Source organism: Girardinichthys multiradiatus, chromosome X, assembly GCF_021462225.1.
Source record: "Girardinichthys multiradiatus isolate DD_20200921_A chromosome X, DD_fGirMul_XY1, whole genome shotgun sequence".
NCBI classification, from domain to species: Eukaryota; Metazoa; Chordata; class Actinopteri; order Cyprinodontiformes; family Goodeidae; genus Girardinichthys; species Girardinichthys multiradiatus.
In genome coordinates, this window is record NC_061817.1 from 15,484,134 (window position 1) to 15,501,876 (window position 17,743).

The window sequence follows — 17,743 nt, forward strand, 5'->3', positions numbered from 1 at the left end:
CAAACACAGGCTACTCCTGATTAGGTTTAGTAAATAAAATTGAATAAGCACTGTGCAAAAACAGGGATTTGTTTAATGAAAAGTACAGTACGTCTTTGTAGTTGCCCCCTCTTCGACGGCACGGTAACCTTGGCGTTTCAGTAGTTTCAGAGAAGTAAATGGGGTTTTAGCCTAAGCACAGCTTGCCTAATTACAGTTTCAACAACATGTCAAAAATGCCTTCGATTCAGACTGAAAGAGAGTGAGAGAGAGCAAGACGTTTAGCAGATACCAGGAAGGTGCAAAGTTGACTTTTGAGCTCTCATAAAAGATGCTGGGTTTTATGCTATGAAGTGATTTTTTTATTTTTTTTTTTTGCATGGTTGTCCACATTAGAATTTCAACGCGACCACCATCAGATAAAACTCCACGGTCCAAAAGTGACCCACATGAGCAGACAATGACGTTACCTGCTGTGTTTGCACGGGTAAATATGGGCGCTACACATCAGCTAACCTGTATTAATGAGGAAGTAGTTGGGCACTCAGAGCCCACACAATTATGACCAGCTCCATCCAAGGTGGCTGCCATGCTTGTTTCGGCCATTTCTATCATCGATCTAGACACTTTCGGCCACAGCTTGGCAATATTTTATGAGTCTGTCACACACGATTTAAGAGCTTGACGAACTGCGATTGTGATCAATAGGTTTGAGGTAGCTTTGAAAAACATCAGATATGCACCAATTTAGGACCACCTAGGGTCTGAATTGACTAAAACCCAATTTGGGTCACATATGGACAGAAAAGTCAGATTTGCCATTTGCTCAAAGAAAAACCCGGTCAGAGCAGAAATTAGGCCAAAGATTTACAAAAAATATATATATTTTGCATTTAGGATGAAACACCCTTGTCTGTAAATATGCTGTATCCAGAACTCTTAAAGTGGCATAGCTTTAGCTTCACCTGATACAAATCTTGTAAAAAAAATAATAAAAAATTCCTCTTAAGCGCCTTTTGCTATCTGATTAATATACTGTTATTATTGGTGTGGGCTTCCATGCTAGTATGCACTTTACTTTCATTTTATACAAAAGTAAACCCTTCATTCATTCTTCTTCTATGTCGCTTCTTCCATAGCGAGATGGATTTCAATCGTTTTCTTTGTTTTGTTAATGTAATGGGTGAAGATTTGCCAGCGAGCAGCACCATAAAGCTAAATGACCCGTAACGTACAGTGGACTGCTTCAATGTACGTGGGGGAGAACAGAGTCAGAGAGTGAGATGGCCATCGTGTGGGCAGAATAAAAAATATTCCAGTTAAAAAGAGTGCTTCAACCACCAATCTGGGCTGGAATGGTGGTTGGGTCAATTCCATCAAACAGCCCCCACCCCTGACTGTGCTTCAAGCTTGTTCTGCAACTGCAAAAGCACATCTGCACACACACCACAAGCAATTTTCGGCTCGTTAGGGCGACACAGGAGAGGAAAAAGGAGATCATCGCGTCATCCAAACTGAAACAGGCTTCTGCAGCACACAGTTTTTAAATAGACATGGCATTTGTGTTGTTCAAACAAAGTCTCTAGACACACATTGAATATTACATTTTCTTCAAGAACTGCAAAATCCATTAATCTAAGCTGCAAGAAACCCTGCTCTGGTACTTCTCATTGCAACAATACATCCATCAATCATTGTAACAACCTTCACTGTGAGCTGATTTCATCTCTGTCACCTTTTCTTGTTTGTGTGTGAGTAGAGTGTGTTGGCTTTGTCAGAGTGTCAAATTAATTGTTCATCAGAGCCGTGCCCTTCAAGCTCTGCCTGACTTTCCTGTAACCCCTAACTCTCACTTCCAAAGTCATCGAATTCTGGAGGAATATGTTTGGGCCAGAGGTGCTTGCTACTAGGAAAACATGCAACAGAGATGGTACTGTTGAATATTCAAATGCTGATGTTGATTGCAGTTATTCCACATTTTCCTCACCACTCTCTTATCCGTCATCTCTCCACCGCTCTACCTGAGCTCTAAGATCATGATCACTAAGATCTGTATCAGGTCTAGTCAAAAACCATGTGATTCTGCACAAACTGGTCTCACCGTGTCCACTGTGATTCGACATATAATGCAGTTTTAGCTTGTGGTTCATTTATTTAACAAGAAAAATTTGCAATTCCTGTGAAAATGCAGTGTGAATGCTGAAAGCTGAATTTTTTGGCTCAAAGCTGGCAGAAACAAGCTGAAATTGACTGCAGATAATCTGCTGAAATTTAATGAATTAGAAGAAAAAATAAACGCTAAACTCCTGTTGAAAGCTGGCAGAAAGTGGCTAAGGTTGACAGCAGAATATCAACTGAAATCTGATAAATTACTAGAACAGCAATTAAAAACTGTCATCTGATCTGTTTAAGCAGGAAGACTATCAGGTATAAAACACCGTAACAAAGTGAAGTTACCTCAAAACTACTTGAAATAGTTGTTGAAATACAAGAACTGACAAAAACATTAAAAAAGCAGGAAAGAGCTGCCCATAGATGAGCTGAAGCAAAAACATTGCCTAAGAAGTTGAAGTCAGTGCTAAAGTGTATAAAAAATTGCAGAAAATTCAGAAAAAGAATGAACAACAAATACGCTGAAGAAACACAAAAACAAACAGGAAATTGCCTAAAAAGGCAAATGTGTTCGTCAGCTAAGAGAGAAGAGATGAGAAAGAGAATCTAAAATGCTAACATTAGCATATCGGCTATCACTAGCAGGAAGGCGAATATTAATTTACCCCATCTACTATTCAAAAACAATGTATAAGCTAAAATTAGCTAAAATGCTAATGCTTACTACAGCCTATCTTCAAAAGTCTATGAAATTGTCCTTTAAATTATTCATTCTTGTTCAGGTGTTGGAACAGCAGAAGAAGCTGTTTAAGTAGCTGACATCAAATGGTTGTTGTTTTGATTCTCCACTGAGACCTATGAAGATGGTCTTATCATCATAAGTCACAGAGTAGTGGTTTCATTCTGGTTCTGATAGAGATTAGACCTTGTTCTGATGGATGCTTGTACATGGTTCTGGTATAGTTTTGTTCAAGGTTCTTATGGAAATTTTTGCCAGGTTCTGGTTGAATTGGGACCTGGTTTTGATTAACGTTTCTTCCTGGTTCTGATAAAGTTTGGATCTGGTTCTGATGGAGATCTGTATCTGGTTCTGGTGGATATTTCTCCTTGGCTCTTATAGAGTTTGGACCTGGTTATGATACAGGTTTGTACCTGGTTCTAAAAGAGGCTTGTACCTGGTTCTGATGGAGATTTTTTCCTGGTAGTGATGGAGATTTTTGCCAGGTTCTGATGGAGTTTGGACCCAGTCTTCGTAGAAGGTTCCTCCTGATTCTTAAAGCAATTTGGACCTGGTTCTGGTGGAGGGTCCCTAACTGGTTCCGATGGAGTTTGGGTCTGGTTCTTATGGAGATTTTTTCCAGGTTCCGATGGATTTTGGAACTGGTTCTGAAAGAGGTTTCTTTCTGGTTTTGATTGAGTTTGGACCTGGTTCTGATGGCGGTTGCTAACTGGTTCTGATGAAGAATTCTTCTTGGTTCTGATGGAGTTTGGGTCTGGTTCTGATGAATGTTGGACCTGGTTCTGTTGGAGTTTTCTTCCTAGATCTGATAGGTTTCACCTGGTTCTGATAGACTTTGGACCTGGTTCAGATGGAGGTTTGCACATGGTTTGATGAAGATTTGTAACAGATTCTAATGGAATTTGGACCTTGTTCTTATAGAGGTTTCTTCCTGGTTCTGATGGAGTTTGGATCTGGTTCTGATGGATGTTTCTCCTTGGCTCTGATAGAATTTGGACCTGGTTCAGATGGAGGTTTGTACATGGTTTTGATGAAGATTTGTAACAGGTTCTAATGGAGTTTGGACCTTGTTCTTATAGAGGTTTCGTCCTGGTTCTGTTGGACTTCTGAACTGGTTCTGATAGAGGTTTCTTTCAGGTTCTGACAGATTTTGGACCTGGTTCTGATGGAAGGTTCCTAACTGGTTCTGATGGAGATTTCCTCTTGGTTCTGATGGAGTTTGTGTCTGGTTCTGATAGAGACTTGTTCCAGGTTCTGATGTGTTAACAGCCTATGTATGCAAAGGTGTATGAAATTGCCTTTTAAATTTAATCACTATTGTCTAGCTGTTGGAACAGCAGTACATGCTGTTTAAGTACTCAACACAAAATGGCTGCCATGTAATTGCCTCCTATGAAGATGGTCAAAGGGTTAGGGGGTCGGGTCAGGTTTAGGCCATAGAAACGAATGAAAATGAATGGAAGTCAATGAAAACTTCTCACAAAGAGAGTAAAACAGGGATGTGTGCGCGCGCCAGGGCTCTTGTTTGTGTCTGAGTAGGAGACAGGGAGAGAAGAAAGACAGAATCCCATCCAGACATATACAGTAGGAGATACACAGAGCTATAAATAGAACAGTGAGGAATGAATCAGCCAATCAGCAAAGAGCGTCAGTGTAACTTGACACCTGCTGTTTCTCACTCACGCAGCACCTCTCTCTCTGTCTCCCCTGGTCTAGGCTTTATAACATGGAGGCGCATGCTCCCGAACAACTGGCCATAACTCTGAAACCGTAGGGGCGATCGATGTCATTCTTGGACCGTTTTTATCAGAACGGTCAGGGGAACGAGAATGTTACCACTTTTTTATTGAAAATATAATATTAAAAGGCACAACAATAGGTGGAAAGAAAGGGGAAAAATTGAGAAAAACACAAAAATGCCTGAACATGCTCTTGAACGTCTAATAACTCGGAAACTATAAGGGCTATCGATTTGATTCATGCACCGTATGAATCAGCAGGCCTTGCTAAACAAATTATTGAGCTTCTCAAGTTTCTACAAAAAGCTGTCTGGGAGGTGTGACCCTGTGAAAAAGTGGATCATTTTAACCATTTTTAACCCAGGTGAAGGTGAATTTTTCACTCTCAAACAAACCTACTTCATGAGAAAACGATAAAATATATCCAAAACCTTTTTGGACCGTATGTATAAGCAGGGATCGGTGAACAATCCTGGAGATTTTCGAGTGTCTACATAAATCCGTGTAGGAGATATGACAGTGTAGAAAAGTGGATAATTTAGACATTTTTCAATTTTAAGCGATTTTGGGAAGGACAGATTTGGTACTCCTAAACAAACCTTTTTTATGACAAAACGATAAAAGGTATCAAAAAAATTATTTCAGTGTGAGCGCCAGCAAGGTCTGAAGATAAATCTCCACAAGGCTCATGTCTCTACCTCGAACGCTTTACGAGAGGAAATCTGTTAGTCCCACATCAATGAGGGTGACATTGTCTTAATCGCGACAGAGCATCCTACGTTTTGATGTATAATTTGTATAGGTAGAGTGAAAATTGTGAAGTGAATTGTGAGTGAAGAGAATTTGTTCATTCTTTTTCAGGTTATCCAGAAACCTAGAGTGTACACTCTAGCGATACGAACATTCCGTCATTGGATTACATTATAAAACTGAAAATCTGAAAAAATTGTAATAAAGTTTGAATCCAAATTGTAGAAAAACTGTAAAAGATATCAAAAAGTTGAATGACACGGTAATAACAGAGGGTTGCGAAAGCATTTTAAAAGTTGAATGGTGTTTCTAGCTGAAAGTATGCGGAAGTAGTTAAATGGCAAAACAGTGAAGTTTTAGCAGAATTTTTGCCGTTTTCCATTCATTGGGAGCAAAAAATCTATAAAAAGCTGAATATTTTGAAAAGTATAAAGAGTATAAATACCAAAAATCGCAGCCAGAATGTCCTAAATAAGCAGAAGTTGAATGGCAGAAATAGCACAAAGTATGCAGGCCAAGTAGCGAATCAAAAAGTGTACAGAAGAAACCAGAATAAAAAGAATAATAATGAATAAATAGAAACAGGATCTCAAATTGTGTGAATGCCTTCAGCATTCACACAATTAGAAAGCAGAAATTAAAAATTTCTTGCTCTGCAGAAGCTATGTGACCTCATGGGGATACAATCTGGCCTGGGCTAATGTTAGATTCTCACAGTATGATGATATTGAGTAAAAATACTACATGATGGTCTAGGTTTATTTGGACAGGAGTAAAGCAAGAAGTAATTCAGAAAACAGGTAGGCAACAATTACTCTTTCTGCTGCTAAGATATATTAACTTATTGACCATTACTTTTATAATAAGGTTATCCATAAAAATGTAAGTTTTATCTTGACTTTCCTACATAGACTTAAGCAAAAGTAGTAGTTTTAACATGAGTATGTTTACAGCAGAATATTACCACTCGAAATATTTCCAAACAACCGAATCTGCCTTCTGAGAGATAGGTGTAGTAGATGTCTGTCAGCCAGCTGACCTATGAGCTAATGAAGAAAAAACAGCCAATTCCAACCTGTTGCACCATTGATTGGTGCATTTCTGGTCAGAATGCTATCAATTTAAATCTTAGCAGTTTTGAACCAATTAACTAACATTTTAAATTCTTGGCGTGATTTCTACAGATAGCCAACTCATGTCTATATGCAAGTAGCTTTATGACTAAGGGTTTCAATTTTTCAAAAACTCTCCTTTCAATTTGCCAAACATACATATATTTAAAAGGACAGTAACATCACTTTTCATAAAACTGTGTGCAAACATGCAGTACCTTCATTCTTTTCAATGCATCCTTTACAAATACCAAGAGCAGAAACGACAGTGCTGGCAATGAATGTAAGAGGAAAATCACCAGCTCTGCAATGAGCAACATAAACTGTATTTGATGTACATAACACACACACACACACCATACCTGCTTCTCTGTTTTCTTCAAGGAGAGATTGGTCCAACAGAAAAAACACGATGCATAAAAACAAGAAACTGCTGCCATGTGACAAATTGTCTATCAGGAGAGACCTTTTATTCCAAATATGGAACCACCATAGTTCTTCCCTCACACAAACACTCAGGCCATTTTAGCCACCAGGGTAAACAGTGCTCTCTCATCCCTCTGTAAAGGTCACACAACTTCACCATTCCCACAGAGAATACTAATACAAACGCAAGTTGCGTTTGCTCTCACAGCAATAACGGCGTAATGATCCACATGCAATCAAAAGCCCATCACCACCTAACCCGCACGGTGCTGCAACAACAGCCCGAGCACAAACCAAAACACACCTATTTGTGCCTGGAAAAGGACGGACAGACGCTGCTTGTGCAGGAAACTGCCAAGTAATTTTCCGCTGCAGTGACTGGCAATCCTTTACGTGGTCTGTTTACATATAACTTATGCTCCCCGCATAGAAAGCCACAAAACTGTGCAGAATTTTGCGCAGTCATTCTTTACCATCCACGCTTTCAAAGACTAACGTTGGTAAATCGAGCACTTACTGTGGTGTGGGTGTAGGTTAATGGCCGATGACAGAAATTTCCCAGAGTGGAGAGGCGGCGGGTGGCTCGCGCCCAGGTGCCCGGGCGAGTGAGGGATCCTACCGGCCGCCGCCGCTGCTCTGATTCGGTGAGACTCCATGGCGAGCCCCGCCAACAGCGGCGGGGGTACGTGGACGGATCGAGGAGGACCAAAATCTCTGCCATCCATTATCCACAAATGGGAAAGCTGTTACAGAAAAATGCGTCCGTTCTAATAGATCCCGGGGAAAAAAGCCAATTCTGGCTATAATAGTGTCTTTAGTTTCCCAGGCGATTCGGACTCCTTCTCAGCCATACTGCTGACCTATAAAACACAACAAGACAAACATCACTCGATGCAGAATCCAACAGCAGACCAAACTGTGGTTTAGTTTCGGGATTTCGCTCTTTTCCAGCGAAAAGGCGGCCCACAGCACCAATGACGCAGTTTAAGAAAACACTTCAAAAACTACATTAACATTAAAAGCTGGGCTAAAGCATGACCAAACGAGCTGATCCGCCTGTATTCTAATTCCAGATTATAATAGGAGTTAAACTTTATATATATATATATATATATATATATATATATATATATATGTATAATTTAATGTTTAATTGCTTGAGCGGTCCTCCTTCCCCCACCCCGCTGCACACAGTCTTTCAAGCCGCCCTGGAGCTCTGCAGGAGCGGTCAGCTGCTCGGCGATCGTCGCGAAAACGCCACCGGATCCCGCTATAGAAACGCAAAACGTCCCTTTTATTTTATTTTTTAAACAAATAACCTCTTTTACATTTATCCGACGGTCCAGCTGCTTTCACTGCTATCTTGGCGAGGTGAATGTAAACCAATAGCCTCTCCATAAATACTAAAGGGCACATCAAATATAAATTTCAAGCGGTTTAAAAATAAATAAGGTTGAAAAAGAAGCATGCATCATTAATCAGCCAGGGGTTAGCGGTGTTTTGTTGCCCACGCATGTAATTTTAGTACGGGTTGCTTGACCATTGGACATAGGTGCTGGCCAGAACCTAACCAAATAACATTTACCAGCTGAAATCGTACTAAATGTCCACATTAGTAACACTTTTTTATGTCTAGTGTGAAGCGCCACAAGGACGCCGATAATGTAGTTTAAAGATATATATATATATATAAATACCCAAATGATTGGATCTGAACTGCTTAAACTGCTTTTCCTATAATAGCTACAGCATTCTGTCTTAGTTACAAATAAACAAAATGACTAGAATATATAAGTCAGTTAGAAAGAAGCTGCTTTCTTTGATCAAACAATAAGCCGGAAAGGTCTCGCCATTTCACATACTAGTGATTTAAATAAAAGTTAGGATCAAAATCTGTTTGAAAACAAATCTAAATTCACCTTCAAAAGCTGCAGGAAAACAAATTACACCAGCGACTCGTGATATGCAGGCGGGCGGGATCAGAAGAGAGCTTCGCCCAGAAGGTAAGAAAAAAACAATAACCCTAATTTCTCCTTTTTATTAAAAGACACTGGGTGCAAACACTCTTGTTAATGATTCCGAACCCGCCTCTGACGGCGGGTTATATTATATCCAACTCGGGTTTGATCCCCGGCATGACGGCGGCGGCAGCGGCCGCAGCAGCAGCGGGCGGAGGAGCTCGGCATTTCAGCCACGTTTCAAACTTTTCACGCTTCCATTAAAGACGCAGAGAAACTTTCTCGGAGGAAACGTCTTGAAAGCGACTGGGGGGGGGGGGGAGGACAAAAAGTAACAACATTGCCTCCGCGCGTTTTTTAACACCCTAAAATTGGTTTTAAAACGCCGACAGCGGTTTTTTACTGGAGAAAGAAAAGCAGAAAAACAAAATAATATATAATAAAATTTAATAAAAACACCCCGAGCGCTGACTTCACTAAAGAGAAATGTCGAGCTTAATAAATGCAAACCTTTCTCAAAATGTATCCAGGCTGCTGTAAAAACTGGAGTAGTCCATTACAGGCTGGTCCGAAGGTAAACTGGAGGAATAACTCGGGGGGAGAGAAAACCCCTGACGTGCTCCTCAGCAATGAAACACAGCATTGTTTTACAAGCCCCGCCTATCTCCCTCACCGCCACACAAACCGTGTACGTTTCAAATACCTCCTCTCTGATTGGCTGAACTGGGTGTCACTCAATGTCGCTGGCGCATTGAAAAAAAAAAAAAACGCACTCTGGCTGTTCGCCAGCACTATAAAACCAATTATGTAGCAAGGAGGCAGAGCAGTTTCAAGGTCCCCTCTCCCTTCATGACTGAACGATCAAAACAAGGAGAGGGGCTAGTTTTTAGAGGGGCGGGTGTGTGTGTTTAGATATGGAGGGCGGTGGGGAGGCTTTACAGTGGACCTCTGTTCTCATCAGGAAAAGAGAGTGAATAATTAATAATTAACCCCAGTAATGAATGACGTTCTTTGCTTGTCATTTCCTTTTAGAAGAAATCACATCGACATAAAGGTAATCTTTTGCTTTTTAAGCGTCTTCTAGTGCCTTGAGACAACATGTGTTGTGAATTGGCATATAAATAAAACTGAATTGAATTAAATATAGCTCACTGGGCAACATTTAAACAGTTTTCACGTTCAATAGCAATGTCCACACCTAAAATTCTGCTGCCCCCCTATAGTTCCCACCAGTGGGGGTTTATGATAAAGGGGGTGCAGCTCTGCACCCAGGGTGTCCTTCCCTTATAGTGTAGCGCCAATGCTTCAAAAACAAAAGGATTTTTGTATGTCTACTGTTAGAGAATATGAACGAGCACAGTGGGTGGGTCATGGAGCTGGCCATGCTAAAGACTGGTGCTGATTTACAGAACTATTTCACTTTAATCAAGGAATCTGACATAGTTGATGACCTGTACTCAGGAATCTATGTAGACTGGAGCTAGACCATTTTACTCTGAGCAGATATTTTAAATAAAGTGTATAATCTATGAAAATTTGAACCAATTGTGACAATACAGAAAGGACATTTTTAAAACCAGAGTACCCTGAGAGGACCCTAGCATGCATGCAAAGAACAGGTAAACCCTACGCAGAAAGACCCCAGGCCGGGATTTGAACCCAGGACCTTCATGCTGCAAGGAAACAGCTCTACCAACTGCCCTACTTTGCATCCAAGCCCCAGACATAACCTCATTATACATAAGAGTTGATCATTTTTATGACTATTGATCACGATGATGTTTCTTCGAATTTAACTTGTTCAAAATGGTTTGTTTACATTTATAAAACGGAAATAGGAAGTGATGTCCTCCTTGTGTTATCCTTGTATCAAAAACAGCCAAGACGTTTTGGTGGTGGCATCGCTGATTCCCTGAACTGGTCTCTCAGCGTGGAATAAAGCATTGCTTTGGGTATGCAAATGTGAAAACCCCATAGGCTGTGGGTGACACAAGGCTGGGCGCCCCCCCGAGTCTTGAGGGGGGAACAAACACACGGACATTTGCATAAGAAGAGGAATAAAAGTGCTGTTGCCTGCTCATTTAGTAGAATTATGTTAAAATTCATGCTGGGGGAGAGAAGGGGTGGAGGCAGCTTTGGGTGTAGTACTGGGGCTCCTAAATCCCCCCTGCATGACCTCGCTGTTAACAGCTCAGATACAGAAGTTTTTTTTTTTTCATCCTTACGTTTTCTTTGAACTTCACCGCTCTGCGAAATATTTCTACAAAACGTTGATTAAAAAGGTCCGGGGCGGTTTCAAGCTGCCCACTCCTCTCCTCGCCCCCTTCTGCAGCCTGCCGGTTTCAAGGCGACCCTCTGATAGAAGACAGGAGGCGCTTCGGCACTCAGCAGAGCGGCGGAGGAGAAGCTGTGGAGTTAAGGACGCCAACAGCCGCTTTCTCGTAGAGAAATGCTGCTGGTGAGTTCCGAGCGGAGCACCGATACGAGCTGCAATGGTCACCCCGCTGACCTGTCTGCTCGCTAAACTGATTAGATAAACTTTGATAAAATTTGATAAACTGATTAGATTTGAATCTGTCATTAAGATAATCTAATAAAAAAAGTGCTTATCAGCCCAAGGGAATACACATGTTTGCAAAAACCATTGCCTATAAAGTCATTTCATTTAAGCTTGTGAAGTGTAATTTCACTATGTTAGATCACTCAGGATTAGGGTGTAAAGTACAAAGCAAGGGTTTATCGCTCAACGTGCATACAATAAAGGTGCAGGATAAACTCACTGGCAAATCTGCTCAAGGTTTATAACCAATGAGATGACGCTGGGCATTAGAGCAGACTACGTTTTATTTCACTGACATACAAGGTTGTTCACGGTTTAACTACATGCTCCAATCCTGAAACAAACCATTAGTCACAGCCTAAAATGCTGCTGAGTCAAACATGTCTTTAAACCACACTCCATCAAAACTGGCTTTATTGTGCTGATTGAAACAGTTGTAACGCGTGACGGTTCCAGTCTTAAATTCGACTGAACACCATATCTCACATCAACCTTCAGCTCCGCACCCGCTGTTTGGCTTAATTGTGTCCTGTCAGCTGAAGAATCAGGGAAATGATTTGATTTGGCCAACAAACTATTGGATTTTCCCCAGTCGTGTGGATGCATTAACTCACTAGGGACAAATGGCGGAAGACAGCGTTCATTAGGTCAGCCAAGGGGGGACTCACCTTTTCCCTGGGGATGAAAAATGGTTAATATTATACAAAGATATTCTCTTCCACAGGCACAAGCTTTCATTGCACCCTGTAAGAATCTGCAGCTAAAACCTAAGTATATGTTCCCTGTTAAACATACAGTGGCTTCAAAAAGTGCACACCTGATAAAATAATACGAATTAATAAAAAATAAAAAAAATAAAATAAGACCATGATAAAAGATGTCAACCTTTATAACTCAGTTGAAAAATATACACGTCCTCGGGACTTGCTGGTATTTGGAACTATTCCGAATTTGGTTAGTTTTGACAAAAGTCCCAGTTGCATCTATAGAAACTGGACCCCACAGGATTATTCAATTCAGTTTTATTTATATAGCACCAATTCACAACAGTCAGGTTCATACATTCCAATTATTCCTAACTATTGAACAGTGCAGTCAGATTTAGTTATATATTCAAATTGGATAAAAAGTTTTTCTGTCTCAGGAAACCCAGCAGATTGCATCCAGTCAGTAACTTGTAGCATTCACTCCTCCTGGATGAGCATGTAGAGACAGTGGACAGTCACTGGCGTTGACTTTGCAGCAATCCCTCATACTGAGCATGCATGTAGCGACAGTGGAGAGGAAAAACTCCCTTTTAACAGGAAGAAACCTCCAGCAGATCCAGGCTCAGTGTGAGCGGCCATCTGCCACGACCGACTGGGGGTTTGAGAGAACAGCCAACAGTGGCTACTTCCTCGTTTCTTTGTGGGTATGGTGTTCTACAAGGTTTGGAACTATTTTAGTCAGGCTTATAGAAGAAAATGTTTCTGTCCAAACGTTTAGACAATACAAGAGATTGTTGTCAGTTGTAGAACAGCTCCTTCAGTGTTTCTTTCAGCATCTTGGCAGCCTCCCTGACCAGTTTCCATCTTAACTTTTTATCGGTCTTGGAGAAAAGCCCAGTCTTTGCAACATGACTGTTTTCCTATGACCTCCCTGTGCCATGTTATATATTTATATAATGCTGTCAGATTGTTTGATTTGATTGTTCCTCCCCCAGACAAGTACCTTTGTACAATAGATACTTTCAGCCCTTTGCAACCTCTCGACAAACTGTGGTTTATTTCTGATTAATGAAATTTATTGTAATTAAAAGGTGTGAGCAAAATAAAACTGAAACCTAAAATTAAATCAAAACATGTTGCAATAAAGGTAATTGCATTTCTATTTCTCTTCCATTTATATCTAAATGTACAGAGGTGTGTACATTTTTGAGATCGAGTGTATGCGACCCCTCCCATGTGTTTTCTGCACACACACCAGAGGGTGCCTGCCTGCCCTCAGGGCTAAATTATTCACCATGCCACATCTTGTGTGCTCAATGCAAGCACTGCTGCACTGTCACTGCAGCAACTGGTCCAACATCAACATATGTTTGTGATAAAAAACTAACTACTGTCATGTTTTCAGATTCACCTGTACAAATGCCTAAAGAACCAAATACATATTTAAAAAAATGGCTGACACCATATGACACACCAACCCCCCACTTAATACACACATACATGTAGAGACACAGCTCTCAATCATCAGACAGTGCCTGGCAGGGTTATTATGATGGACCACTTATGTGGAGTAGAGGGGGAGCTTTCTGCTGGAGGACAAGCAGCTGGCTCCAAACAGGCATGCAACTGCATGCAAAGCATTCAGATGACACAACTAATGAGAAAATCTAGTTTCATACATACATTTTTTTCCCACTTCTGACCATAGTACGTTTTCAAATGACATGGCGTTTTTCGGTGTTTAACAACGTGAAATGCTAAATACACAGTGAACACTGTTCATGCATAATACCCTGGAAAAAAGGTGCAAAACGACTTTTAATACGTTATTCTACTGCAGCAGCATAACCTCAACCAGAAAAAAGTGGAATAATCCAACCTTTAATTTGACTACATTTATTCAGTGGAGAAGACAAGTGCATGCTAGGAAATAACAGTTGTTTAAAAAACTGGTGGCGCAGGTATTGATACTTCTAACAACCCCTTTAAAATACATCTAACTGAAGCATTTGCTATCATTTATACTTGACTTTTTTAAAGGTGATCAGAACTTTAAATAAACAATGCATGGATTGTAAATATAAAGGGACTTTGAGAAGGAACTCCATTTCTCCTAGCCACTCTTCAAAATTGGAGTTACCTTTCAAGTAAGTTAGACGTGTGTCGTAGCAAATGGCTGCAAAAAAAACGAATCACCTAAACCTACAGTTAGAGCAATAATTAAAGCACCTGTACATGTGATGAACAAGACAGTAAAAGAATATATTTATTGTATAAACACACAGTAAGCAGGATGCTACAGGAGGTAAACAAGTCTCCAAACATCACCAGATGATCTTTACATGTCAACCGGTTGTTTGGGAACTAATGAAAAAACATTTTTTCTGTCCAACTATCACAAACATAAACGTGCAGATTTGTCTGAAACTATGTGCATTAGTTTGATGAGAGTAAGACTGATGAACGCACATTCCAGATCAGTTGGAATAAAACACTGGATAAATAGGGTGGAGGATCCATCATGTTTTGGGCTTCTTTCTTTTCTAGAGCCTCTGGAATCCTAGTAAGAGAGCATGACATGTTGAAATCTTTGAAATACAACTAACTGACAGCAGGTGTGCCAATAAATACAATTATTTTACAATGTGGGATTTTTTTCCCTTGCTAATTAAAGGTTAGATTTTTCAACATTAAAATAAAAGTTGCCTCCAGCATGACCATATATGATCTCATATATTATGATTAATGCTGTGGCAGTGAGCGATAATCACACAGTCAATGCATTCGCAGAAAATATATTTCTAAAAGCTCCTGCAGATTTAACCATGCAGCTTTCTCAGTCATAAAAACAAATTTTTGGTGGTTGTGCGTGGGCGAGTGGAAGGTAGGGTGGAGGAGAGGTGTTGTTGATTGGTGCGTGTTCGAGCAAGCTTGCAGTGCACAGGATATGCACTATTTGGTGGTTGCTCCTGACTTATGCGATCAGAGCTCTAAAAACCCATAGCAATTCTTTATTTTTTCTTTTTCCTTAGAAAATCAATCAAGGCTCAACACAAGCATAAAGGAACAATATTGCAATGGACACATCCTGCTGGGTAACAGTTCAGCTGGGATATGTCAGAGCCATAAAACCTTCCAGGAGGGGTTTTATGGCTGTGCTGCGGCCAATCCATCATTCATTCCAGGACTGTAGAAGACAGGATGCTTCTTAAACCAGATAGAGTTCATTTAACCAGGGTATGTAGAAAAATAAAACATGGTCAGTTTTTTATAGCTTCACAGCAAATATCTGCTGTGACTCCATCAAAATAATACAGTGACATGCAAAAGTTTTGACCTTGAACTTTAACCACAGTCCGTGGTAGTTTGCAAAGTGGTATGGATGTACTTTACTTAGTTCCATTCTTGTTCCCATCAACTCTGACCAGCTCCTTTATTCCTGCTAAAGAAAAGCATGCTCACAGCATGATGCTGCCACCCCTATGTTTCAATGTGGACATCCAGGGTTATGTGCAGTGTTCATTCGAAAGCAGTTTGGATGTCACCCTGAACACATCATACCTAGCATGGGTATGATGTGCAGGGTTAGCTTTACACCACACATGGTGTTTTGCACGTAGGCCAAAACAGTTCTATGTTAGTCTCTGATCACAGCGCCTTCTTTCCCATGTTCATGACAAACTACCAGTGGAACGTACAATTGTTTACTTTCAACAATGGCTTTCTTTTTGTCATTCATCCAAGGCCATATTTGTAGAGTGCACAACTGATGATTATCCTGTCAACAGACTCTCACGTGCGCTTTGGATTTCTGCAGCTCCTCCAGAGTCACCATAGGCCTCTTACCTGCTTTTCTAATTAATGCTACCATTGTACCACCCATCAGTTTAGGTGGACAGCCATATCTAGGTACGTCTGCAAATTTTTAAAGCATAAATACTGCTTTTTAACGTAACCCTGTTTTAAACATCTCCACAACTTTATTCAATTCAATTCAATTCAAAAATTGAATTGAATAAAGTTGTGGAGATGTTTAAAACAGGGTTATGTTAAAAAGCAGTATTTATATTTAAAAATCTGACCTGCTTTATTTATTTATCTATTTTATTTATTGCTGACCTGTTTGCTTTGTGCATTGCTCCTGATGACTAATGATCCCAGACAAATCTCTGAGGTCTTGACAGAACAGCTTTTTTTAATACTGAGATTAAATTAGGCACAGCAGGATGACTATTTAAGGATTAGGTGACTTCCGAAGGCAGCTGGTTATACTGGATTGTAATTAGGTGTATCAGAGCAAAGGATGCTGAATACATCTACATCTCTGTTATCGTGTAGGTCGTAAAATCCCCCCCAAAACACACTGACCTTTATGGTAGGAATGTGATGAAATGCAGAAATGTTCAAGGGGTATGAATACTTTTGCAACATATTGTAATCATGGAGTTCAAATACTCTATCGGTGAGAATGTCACCCTCTGCTAGATGCGTTTTAGAAAATAAGATCTGCACCATTATTAGTGTGATCTGTTATTCTCATTCGGCCTCCTTTCATCAGCAGTGGTAGCCCTCTTTTTGCCTTTCACCCACTTTTCCTGAAAGGCAAATGAATGTGATGCAACATCCCCACCTGTCGGAGAACTACTAGAACTACATGCTGTTAGAAAATAAAGGAATGCAGGAGCTGGCTGACTATTTTTGCAGTTTTTTACTCTGCAGAGAGACTAACAGAGCTGCTTTGAAGCTGCTTTAATAAAAGAGTACAGTGAGCCCTCTTGTGTCGTTTCTCGAGGGGGGAGAGGCGTTTTCTAAAGAGAGTAGATAAGTGCGTCACTGACGTGCACCTGTCTGTTTTGCTGGCGCTGCAGTGAAAGGAAATCAGAAGGAAGCAGTCTCAGCAGAAAGTGGCGCTCGGGTGGGATGGAGGGGGAATAAATCTCAGATATCAGACAGCCATGCGGGTGCTACCAGCTCCTGTGTTTCTTGGTGCATACCTAAGTTAATTTGTATCACTCGCGTTGGATCCACCTGGGACAGGCTGATTCATGGAAATAGAAGAGAACATTGGATGTTTGGTGTCATGCACATACATGAGAATAAGCAGCCGCTCCCTTCAGCATTATGCATCTCGGCAGTTTGCTAAGGTGGAGATCTGCCTCAGAGCATGCTTTTCTACACTAGTTCAGTCACCCTCAAAGTGGGATAAACTAGTCCTGTTCTATAGTAGAGCTTTACTGCCATCTACTGTCCAGCTGCTACATTACTAGATTATGACCATTGGCAGAGTTCAAATGACAGGCACAAGTTTTAGTTTTAGACATTGGCACAGGAGGGACTAAGCTCAAAGACTGCATGGTTTAGGTTTTAGTCCTTCAGATGCATCTATTCCAAACTAATAAGATCAAACCCTTAAGTTTGAGTTAAAAAATCCATTTAGTTTAACTAAAAGCCTTTACTGGCATGCAATTGGGAAATTCATACAATTCTGAATTGGTCCAATAATTCCAGCTTTTTTTTAAATATAAGCTTCCTTCAGTGAAGCAACAGTTCAGGTCAAGTAAAAGTTGTGGTCAGATTGCAGTTATTTTAGCATTGTAGCTTAAATTTTGACTATACTAGAAAGTCAGAGGTTTAACAGACTCAACAGAAGACAGTCAGACA

At 40.5% G+C, this 17,743-nt stretch overlaps 1 protein-coding gene across 2 annotated transcripts in view; it reads right to left on the minus strand.

Moving 5' to 3' along the window:
- LOC124862632 (trinucleotide repeat-containing gene 18 protein-like) overlaps positions 1-9,472 on the minus strand; it is an 81,349-nt gene extending 71,877 nt beyond the window's left edge. For both annotated transcript variants that reach the window (XM_047356679.1, XM_047356678.1), the window contains exons 1-2: positions 9,326-9,472; positions 7,375-7,717 (exon numbers count right to left, since the gene is read on the minus strand). In XM_047356679.1, the coding sequence (XP_047212635.1) occupies positions 7,375-7,582 (208 nt within the window). In that variant the 5' untranslated portion in view covers positions 7,583-7,717; positions 9,326-9,472. The remainder of the gene's footprint in view (positions 1-7,374; positions 7,718-9,325) is intronic.
- Positions 9,473-17,743: the final 8,271 nt, after the last annotated feature.